Here is a 10,882-nt window from a genome sequence, read left to right on the forward strand (position 1 = left end):
TTGGTTTTACTCGTCCATTGACTTATTATAATTATTTTTTTTTAATTTATAAAAATAAATTTAAAAAAAAAAAAAACGAACTTTGTAATCGGCCAAAAAAAAGCCTGGACACCTTTAGGCCTTGTGCTGGCTTTTTTTTTTTGGGTTAAAAATAGTGATGACAGTGGTGACATTTTCTTTGCCAAATCCCAAATGATACTGCTGTTTCCTTGAGGCGCCGCAATTAGTGAGTGCCCCAAGATAAATGTTAGATATATAAAATCAAATGGTTCATACAATAATAAATCTACCATGAGGTCATTTTGAAAATTAACTTTTCTGCGTTTCTTTCTATATACCACTGGCCAATCAACCCAATCAGAGAGCTTCTCATCATCGAGTTGCACAATTATAACTCATCTTTTACTCTCTCTTTTTTTTTTTTTTTGGCTGGACATGTTTTTTCTACCCCGAAGAACAAAAAGCTTTTCATGTGAAACTTTAAATGGGACCCTTGTTCTTGGGGTGGAGTTTCTACCTGGGACTGCATTTCTTGTAACTGCGAACCCAGATATGAGCTACCCCAATCACACCTACGTGTTTATTTATGCATGAGCTATCTACCACACGGTTTCACAACAGTGAAGGCACGTAGAAGGTGCATTTCCATCATACATATAGTCATATTTTTGCCTTTAGTGGGTGTCTCGGACTGTCCATTATTTGAAATTTTGAGAGTATTATTTGTGCATTGTAACTAAAACCAAAACCACCCCTCACTATCAGTCAAAGTTCTTGATGATCTAAAGTTTACTTTTTTTTCGATTTTTTTACTTTAATTTCTATCATTTAAACACAAATATTCCTTTTTGTTATTCCATGATTAAACATGAGTGATTCTCTCCTTAGAATCTGTAGAGAAAAGCAGCTAGCTATTCAGCACCTGAGACTTTGTTTCTGGTTCTGAACACCCTCTATATATATATCTTCATTTACATTTTCCAAAACACAAAGCCTTTGCTCTTTGTCTGTTAAAGGCTTAAAGCCCACTTCTATTTAAAGCCAATCTCTTTGTCCTCATTCATTGCCACACATTGTTCATCCAACAAGAAAATGAGAGAGGATAGTGTGCTTTGTTGTGCGCTTGAGTTTTGGGTGTTCCTAATTATATGTGTGTCGCTTGTGTTATTTGCTGGTATCACATCAGGACTTGCACTAGGACTATTGTCTTTCAGCCAAGTTGAACTTGAGGTCTTCACTAAGGCTGGTCGGCCCCGAGACCAGAAATATGCAGGTTGGCATTCAATTATATTTCACTACATCTGTGCATTTTCCTTCAACTATGCTAAGAAAGTTTTATCAATGTTTGTTGATTCTCTTTTCTTTTGCTAATTGATTTGCAGCAAAGATACTGCCACTTGTTAAGAATGAGCATTTGCTTTTGTGCACCCTCCTTTTGGGAAAATCACTGGCTATGGAGGTATGTGAAAAATTAGTTTCAAAAACTTGTTAAAAAAAATATAAATTTAATCATTTAACCATTATTCTAATAGTAAGATTCTGAATCTGTATTAACTGTGAATGTTATTAATTTGTCGTTTTTAAAGGCACTGCCAATTTTTCTGGATTCAATGCTTCCATCTTGGGCTGCCATTCTTCTATCGGTTACTCTTGTACTTGCATGTGCAGAGGTAAAGTCTGTATTTCCAAACATTAATGGTTGAAACTCAAAGACATTGATGGTGTTATCAAATTATATTATGTATTCCTTATATGAATATTTTTTTTTCATAGATCATCCCTCAAGCTGTCTGTTCCAGATATGGACTAAGTCTTGGAGCAAAAATGTCCGTCTTTGTCCGGTTCCTTCTAACAATCTTCTTTCCCATATCATATCCGATTAGCAAGGTAATTTAAATGATAGATATCTCACCTAAATGTTTTAGTTTCCTTGGCTGCACTCATGATTTGCTATGATATACCGACCATTGACATCAGTAATTAAAATAAGAGTTAGTTCTAAATTATCACACTAGGAACTAGTGGAGGATGATCGATAGTGGAGTACAATTAGACCGATGGGCGCTTTGAGATAAGTATTATAGTATGCATTATGTTACGTTATAAATGACGTGACACTAAATACAATTTTAGATTTGTAATATTCAATCTAAATCATGGAATCTCTCTCTCAGTTTACTGGATGGTATAACTTCGTATAAAATACATGAAAGACAACCAATCTATGCTACAATCCAAAGCAAAAGAGACAAGACTTACAAAAGACTATCACCTAAAAGTAAGAGAAAGATACATTTTAGCCAATAATATTCAGTAGGAAGCCAAACCTGTTCCACCTATTGATAAGCCAAACACAACAACTCACCTACTAATCTAAGAAAATGTCTCTTTCGTACTTGTAGTTTACCATCCTAGCTTAAGCTAATAAAAATATGCAAACTCACTCAAAGCCAATATGCAAAAAGTTCTAAAACAAATCACCAGCCTATTGCTATATTCCGTGCTGACTGTTACATTGGCTTCACAAACTTCCACAAATTGTCAAACCATTGAAACTCCATCTCCTTAATTCTGACTTCTACAATAATTTCTCTTTATCTACCATGCTTCCAAGAATAGAGAATGTTGATTTATTTTTTTAAGAATCAAATCCATTTTAACAAGAACAGAAGAGCGTTGCCTAATCTATTTTATGAATGAGTGTGAGTTTGGAATAGTTTTTTGTTGATTTTGTGCTTAGAAGAATAAGATTCTAAAAAGCTGTATGTAAGCAAATAAACTAATAAACTCCACCAAAGAAGCCAAACCAAACACACTAGAAGCACCATAAGGCTGAGGTACTGATTGACTTGTGAGTTGTGACAGCAACCAAGGGTTTGAAATGGATTTAAGGTGCATTAAGACATATTGGGTTCGAACTTCAAACTCATAACCACAGCCAAACAGTGCAAACACATTTATCAAATAATTAAACAGCTTCAGTATTGTGGTTTTCGAGCCACCAGTCACCTAAATGACATTAATTAGCAATGCAGATATATCTTATTAGAAACGACATAGGCCAAACATGTGCATCAAAATATAAATGTAACTAGAGGAACATTTTGACTGAAAGTAAAATTTTGAACTAGTTAAGGTATGCCAACATAAGAGAGAAAAATTGTCTAGGCACTTTACCTTTATGTTTAGCTTGACAATTGGGAATTTGGTTTCACAATTTGTTTGGGATTCTTTTATTGCAGCTGTTGGATTGGCTCCTCGGCAAAGGGCATTCTGCACTTTATAGACGAGCAGAGCTAAAGACATTGGTCGGTTTGCATGCAAATAAGGTTTGCTTCTTGTACTATATTCAATATGATTGAGTGGTAGCAGAGAGAGTTACAATTTGACATGCTGATATTCAATGTTAGGCAGGGAAAGGAGGAGAGTTGTCCCATCATGAAACTACTATTATTACTGGTGCTTTAGATTTAACACAGAAGGTGGCTAAAGATGCTATGACACCCATTGCTGAAACCTTTTGTCTAGACATAAATTCAAAAATTGACATGTATGTGCCTACCTTCTATCTTTGAGTGATATTAATATCATTCTTTTCTATTATTACAATTCGGCTTTCCTCTATCCTTAGGCATACAATAGGCTTAGTATTGAGCAAAGGTCACAGTCGAATACCTGTCTACTCGGGAAGCCCAAAAAACATCATTGGCCTCATTCTGGTAAGCAGCTTAGGAACTAAATGGTACTGCAGAATTTATAGAATTGAGTTAATAACACATATAGACTATGCATATTTACCCAACAGTTGTTATCAAATTAATATTTGAAAAATCATTTTTTTTAAATGCATAAATTTGGTTATTCTTAACCTTATCCAATTTTGTAAAAATGTTACAAGTTGAGTCCCGCTTATTGTGGGGGAAGACTGCGTCCACTCGTGAGGGAGAGTGTTATAGTTATAGTTAAATAATAAAAATTATCATTTTCTAGCAGTTTAAGTTTTTGGAACAATTATCAATTTATCAAATATAACCAAATTGCATCTTTTTTCTCATTTGGTCATAGGTCAAGAATTTGATATTCTGCCGCCCTGAAGATGAAACTCCAGTTAAATATATGACCATCAGGAGAATACCTAAGTAAGAGAATTCCTTTTTCATTTTAGCTATTTTCATTCTAATGTAAGTTTCAACACCGTAACTAACTATTGTTCTACCGTTTTACTTCCAAAAATTTTTTTTTTTTAACTTGTAAAAGGGTTAATTCTTTCTAAAATTTGTAATGAAAAATCATACGAGATGGTATATGACAATTAGCATCTTGCACATTTATTTTTGCTCAAGATATTAAGGCAAAAGAGACCTAAACGGCTAAACCTATTGTAGACCCATATACTTGTAAAATGGAAAAACTAACCCCGGGAGTTTACAAATAGTATAGTAAAGATGTACATGTGAAGGCTTTTCACTTTGAACATAGGTGTTCAGGCCAAACCACATTAAATTCTTACTTTACCTATTTTCTTTTCTCTTTCTCATTCACTAAACAACTCTAACAACTTTCATATACATTTGACCTTGCTATCGTTTTCGGGGCCAATAATGCATGAATCGGTATATCTTCTATGACAGGGTATATGACAACTGGCCACTATATGATATACTGAATCAATTCCAGAAGGGTCATAGCCATATGGCTGTTGTTGTTAAGTGTAAGAAGGATGTCAAAGACACTGAGAATAGTGCAGTAAGCAACCATACCGTATTGGATATTAACATTAATCCAAAATCGAATCAAATGCAAGCAGAGAGGAAAGGTAACACTGCGTGGTGACATAGAATTACAGATTTTTCTTGATAATATATATTTTCACTATTTTTTTATTAGATATGTCAAATTTAAATTCATGGGCAAAGAATACTGCCATGATGTCTAAGGTTATGGCTCTGGATTTCACAGGATTTTATTCTCCACTTGAACAGAAAGAGCGTTTGAGTATCTCCACAAATTCATCCCCTTTGTACTCTAGTGATGCAGATGATCACAGTTCAACACTAAAGAATGCCAAGGAAGGAGCCCAAGATTTGAATTCACATAATAAAAAATGGGTGCAAGGAAGTGAAAATATTTTGTATGAAAACTTAGATCTCCCAAGCAACTTGGATGAGGAAGTCGTTGGAATCATCACAATGGAAGATGTTTTGGAGGAACTGCTACAGGTTGTATATGCGAGTTTTCGTTGATACTCCTTAAGTTTAGTTCACTTATAATTTTGATATCAGTTGCTCATGATGGAATATTAACGTGTGCGAATGGAGTGATTAGTTGATTACTGGAGTCTCATGTTAGATGATAATGAAAAAAAATGAGTGATTAATATAACATAATTGGACTTAAATTCATTAGTTTGGCCTTTTGGGTCACGTAGTGCTCTTATATGTTATATTATCTTCCTCAATTGGACATAAGCCCCTTGATCTACTTTATGAATTTCAGCTTTTGAAAACATTAAATTTACATTCCTATTCATCAAGATATGTAGATGAGATTTTTAAGTTGTAATAAATCCTTTTTTTTTTCCCTTATTATGTCAGAAAGCTAACATTTTTTTGTTATGTATTGAAGGGAGATATACTGGATGAAACTGATGAATATGTTGATGTCCACAACAAGTGAGTAATGGACTAATGGCCATTAATTTTTTCTTTTTGTCATATATGCCGTTGTATTCCATACCATTTTGTTGATTTTGAAATGTCTTTGATATTTAGTTTATGTTATCTTTTTCCAGGATTAGAATCAACCTGAGATCTTCAAGAAGATCATCATCGAGGTCTCCCAGAAGATCTTCTGTTTCCCATCTTTATTGGAGAACACCAGAGCCGTCTCCACTTTCTTCATACACTCCTATACTTCGTTCACCCGTTTCCCCATATATACAGCCACCGCTAGTGAGACCGATACTATACGCCTCCCCTAGAAGATCTATACCAAATTCTCCAGCAGGATCTGCAGGCCTTGTTCGTAGCTCGCCATCCTCCCATCGAGTATGTTCTTATTTAAATTATTCTTTGTGTCTTTTTAATGAGAACATTTTAGCACCATGACTAAATGAGGTTTAAGATTTTTTTTTTTTCTTACAAAAAGTGGGGGAGGCGTATTGGAATTCATATCCTCTTCATGGATGTTAAAATCTAGAGAAGATATAAAATTGATGTAGAGAAGAGAGCAAAAGCATGGAAAATGAGAGAATATAGGGTAGTATAGTTTAGCATAACAGCCTACATCTACAGTAAAAGGTCTAGATAGCTACATCTTTACTATGTTTAATAATGATTACAATGAATCCTACATAAGGTATATATTTAGACAGACATTTGATCAAATTTGATCTATAAAAACAAGGATTTTGACCATTATTTGATCGATAAAAAATCATAGACACAATGACATGTTATATTGTTTGAGATTGTAACTCCTTTTATAGTGAATGCCTTAATTGGGGTGTCTCGTCCTCATATTGGTTTTTCCTTTGAAGACGTTCTCCATCGATTTTCCACTTCGTCACCGTATATGTTGTGTTGTCTCTAAATCTTATTGCTTGTTTTACAGATTTGGTGATTTTATGCTTTCATTATTGTTTAAATTGCTATAATTGTCCCATCAAAAAAAAAAAAAAAGATTTGCTATAATTGGGATTGTGTGTGATTGACTGAATTAATTATTATTCAACAACAAAAAAATTGAATTGATAATTAATTCCTAGATCTGTTACATAATTAACTAAGGGTTTAAAACAAGATTTTTCAACCCTCATGAATTTAACTGATACATTATGAACTTCTTTGTAGCTGTCGAGAAAGTTATACGAGAAGCTGTTACTTACTGGTAATTCATAAAGCTCCTAGATGAACGAGTTGGTGTCAAATAGCATCAATTAGATAGGTTTGCAGCATCCAAACTCCAAGGACTCTCTCTCTCCTCCCTTTTGTTTTTTGATGCATATTTAATTTAATCGCATGTATATTAATATATCGGATAGTTCATACTGTACAACAGTTGTATAAAGAGCGGTATTGGTGTGGCTGTAAATGACATCCTGATACATGTGGTGTCATTAGAATTTAGAAGCAGTGGAATTTCAAGAAAAATATACAGGGTTTTTCTTGTAGAAGTATATATAGTTTTTAAAATAACAGAGCAAGGATTGTTATTTTTATATATCCCAAACCTTGGTGGATTGAACCATAATCGATAAATCTTCTCTCTAATGAGAGTACTACCATGTCTCCAAGTAGCAGCTCCTTGATGGAAAAATGGTATTATTGGTTCAAAAAATACGTAGCACAGACCTGTCGAGTGTTAACAGCAAGTTGTCCTTGTTTTGCATCAAGGAAACAAGGTTAAAACTGCCACTTTTGTGGCCAAAAAAAGTTGCAACAGAAGACCACACTGACGAAAAACGTCCCCTGCTAACAAAGTAACAAAACATTTGGATACCTGCCAATGGAAATCACAGGTTGATAACATTATATTAACATGCCAGATACTTGGCTACAAAAGCTCGAAATGGTTAATTGGAGTACTTAAGTAGTAGCTAAGAAAACATCAACAAGGTTCACATAGTTGAAGGTAAAAACCAAACACATGCAAAGGGGGGTATCACTAAATGGGCCCTAGATAATCACCCTCCAAACTGACCAATGCTTGAAACTCCCTTTCTACCTCCAGCCACTTCGTTCCAATCACAATGAAACGGATCGCAACATCTTTTTCAATCTTTGACAGCTTGTCATTCAAGAAGACAGGATTCTCCCCAGTCACATACTTGTAATCTGGCATTTTCAGACAAGAGAGATAAATATTCTCCACAGGTCCACATCTCAAGAAGACCCCATGCTTCAGCACCTTGTGGACAACACCTTCTAGAATATCGCCTCGGAAAAGCTTGAAGGTGATGCAGCTAAAAACAACCGGAAACAGTACATCTCCAGTGTGCTGTCTAACTCTACCCTCTCCTATGCTCTCCAGAGTAGTGACAGCAAGAAAATATCCAAGATCCTTAGTGGCCTTTCTAGTAGCAAAGTTCTCCATCAGGCGTACAGTAATTGCCCGCTGGAGCATCAATCCTTTTGCATCCAGATTTTCAGCAGGGATTATCACATTCCAGGGCAACTGTACTTTGAGAAACATTTTTTTTTCTACACCTGTCATAAACCAAAAGAATAATAAGATAAGCATGAGTATGATAACTCCATTTAAATTTTGCAAAGTCTCCCCATCTTCTGAGAAGTCCGTCATCTAAATTAAATAAACAGTTGCGAGGATGGACCATACAATAGCTAAAAGAAACCATTGTATTAAAAAATTCACAAGATCATAAGCAAACAAACAATAGTAAAAACAAAATTCTGCAAATATTTGAGAACCTAATTATCATATAACTTCTTTTTTGAAGTTTTCCATTGAAGTAAAAACAGTGGATTTTAGAGAGAACAGAAAAGCTACAACATTTACCATGCAGCTGTTTCCACAACAATGAGAAAAATCAGCAAGTCTAATTAAAAATACAGGGACTTGCCAACATGTATCATATAACATGTTATAAACAAATTAAAAAAATCATCTAACATGTTATCAATTATTTGAGTTTTTCAGCATTTTATGAATAGAAGCACACAATGGCTACTATATACAACAGCTTAAACAGGGGAATATGGCGGTGGTGGTGGTGGTGGTGGTGGTGTGAATGAGGTGGAGCAGTAAACAAGTGGTACAACAGAATTGGTAAGAGATAACATCTATGGTCATAATTGTAGTGTGGTTTTGTTCAAGTGAGTCACTGCCATGCGGATGATGCTGGTGATTTACTTATTCTTATAACAATGGTGATGTTTTTATCAGTGAATTTGGCCCCAATGGGAGGGGGAATGTGAGATACGCACTAATGACTTCCACTTCATGAGAAAAGAACCCCATCCTATGTCCTCATGGGAAATGAAATTCTTTTACCCCTTAACCCATATATGCTAATAATTAATAACTAAATTATAGCTGAAATTATATCATTTGAGTTAAGATGGAATGATTTTCACATAAGAACTTATAAAAATAAGATTCACCAACATTGTATAGTCAAAACTGTATGGAATTTTTACTGCAAATGGACTATTTATATTATCAAAAAAATAACAATATACAGTATTAATCTGATATTTTATGAACTTATTTACAAACTTGCACAATCCAATCTCAAGTATATATAAATATATTTATATACATTTAAACATATAGAATATAGCATTACATATACTCAAATCAAGTCTCATACTCATGAGTTTTTTCATGTACACATTATAATATTTGAGCTTGGATTTTTATTTTTATTTATAAGTAAATAATGCATCAATCCAAAAAAGATGAAAGAATACAAAAAACCAGAGCACATAGGCAGTGTGCTAAGGACCCATCAAAAGACAAAATATGAAGCATGGAAAGTACAGCTATCTAGCAACTCAGGCAAAGAAGAAAAAGTAAAAACTTACTAAGCATTTTTCCACTCAAACAAAGACTGGAAGAGAGAAAGCTTCAAGTCCTAAGCTTGGATTTTTTTAATGGCCAAACCTAAAACAAAGCTTGAGTTTGCCGCATTTGATAAATTAACAAACATAAAGAAGCTTTTTCCCGAGCCAAAGATCACTAAGGACTACTCATGAGTCATGACTCTCATTAAAATACCTCAAACAAAGCTTTCATTTCTTTAAAACACCCATGAAAACCAGAAAAATACAAAACTGTGTCTACCAAAAGAGAACCCCATTCCAACTCTAGCTAATAAGATATTTTCTCATGGGTTATTTAAAATTGCAGAAAAGAAAATTTCAGTCTCAACCCAGTAAGAAAAAAAAAACTAAAATGTTTTGATACAAGCATGTAACTCACTCATTGAACTGGATTTCGAAGACCAACTTGCTCTAAACATATAAAAATGCAGACTTTATTCACTACTGAACCTAACTTTAAAAAGTTCAACTTCCCCAAAAGCCTCAAGCCCTTGAAGTTTCAAACACATAGCAAATATTTTAACATTGGCATTAAGGCCATCTTTAATAAATGGATGCTTACCCATGTAAATGCATGTTATACAAAACTCTTTCACATACAAAAGGAACTAACTTGTATAAGATTACATGGAATAATTTGAAACGACAAAATCGAAAGCAGCAAAAAAAAGAGAAAAAAAAGACATTTCTTTCTATGCTTTTTGACAGAATCGAGGACAAAGAATCACTTGGTTCACTCACAGGTTCTCAAAGCTTTAATCTTTGAGGTCACACCAACATACCCAGATACTAATTTCATATAAGACCCAGTATACTCAATCAAATATGAAACAACTTCACAAGCTTTAGAACAAACGAAAAAGAAAGTTGAAAAAAGAACTCACTTTTGGGGTGAAGGTTAACACAGACGGAACAAATGCAGCTCTAATGGCGTTGTAAAAAATTAGGTGAATTAAACAGTTAGAAGAAAGTGAGAGAGTGAGAAACATAAAAAATGAGAGAGGTTTTTTCTCCCTTTTTTTTTTTTTTGATAGGATTCTCTCTTTAAATATGATATAAAAAAATATTTTAAAAAAATTATATTTAGTTATTTACACCTAATGTTTCGGACCGAAACCCAGTTTTTTTTTAAAAAATTTAAAGAGGTCTTTGTTCTTTCAGTCTTTGATTTAATGGGCCGAAGAGCAAAATGAACTTGGGCATCGCTTTGTTATTTGTTGAGACTGAAGCCCTTTTTTAGACCAAAATCTAATTGATGTGCTATCTCAATCATAAGATGTTGTTCATTTTGCCTGTGTCCTTGGTTGAATTATGTTGAA

The 10,882-nt window shown here is 34.0% G+C and overlaps 2 protein-coding genes across 3 annotated transcripts; one reads left to right on the forward strand and one right to left on the reverse strand.

Moving 5' to 3' along the window:
- The first annotated feature begins 959 nt into the window (after positions 1–959).
- Positions 960–7,151, forward strand: LOC142620028 (DUF21 domain-containing protein At2g14520-like). Its single transcript, XM_075793468.1, has 13 exons — positions 960–1,273; positions 1,383–1,459; positions 1,587–1,670; positions 1,774–1,887; positions 3,243–3,329; positions 3,411–3,550; positions 3,632–3,719; positions 4,066–4,139; positions 4,632–4,816; positions 4,960–5,219; positions 5,626–5,672; positions 5,792–6,047; positions 6,852–7,151. Exons 1-13 carry the CDS (start codon positions 1,093–1,095, stop codon positions 6,897–6,899), a joined length of 1,641 nt encoding a protein of 546 aa, XP_075649583.1. The 5' UTR covers positions 960–1,092; the 3' UTR covers positions 6,900–7,151.
- A 302-nt stretch (positions 7,152–7,453) lies between these two features.
- On the reverse strand, positions 7,454–10,594 carry LOC142618868 (DNA-directed RNA polymerase V subunit 7-like). 2 transcript variants are annotated; one of them, XM_075791906.1, is made up of 2 exons: positions 10,448–10,594; positions 7,454–8,207 (listed from the first exon to the last, which is right to left on the reverse strand). In XM_075791906.1, the coding sequence occupies exon 2, from the start codon at positions 8,191–8,193 to the stop codon at positions 7,666–7,668; it is 528 nt and encodes a 175-aa protein (XP_075648021.1). In that variant the 5' UTR covers positions 8,194–8,207; positions 10,448–10,594; the 3' UTR covers positions 7,454–7,665. The 2 variants fall into 2 exon arrangements, with proteins under 2 accessions (XP_075648021.1, XP_075648020.1); XM_075791905.1 differs by lacking the exon at positions 10,448–10,594 and adding an exon at positions 9,546–9,693.
- Positions 10,595–10,882: the final 288 nt, after the last annotated feature.

This window comes from Castanea sativa, chromosome 12 (assembly GCF_040712315.1).
Source record: "Castanea sativa cultivar Marrone di Chiusa Pesio chromosome 12, ASM4071231v1".
NCBI lineage: Eukaryota > Viridiplantae > Streptophyta > Magnoliopsida > Fagales > Fagaceae > Castanea > Castanea sativa.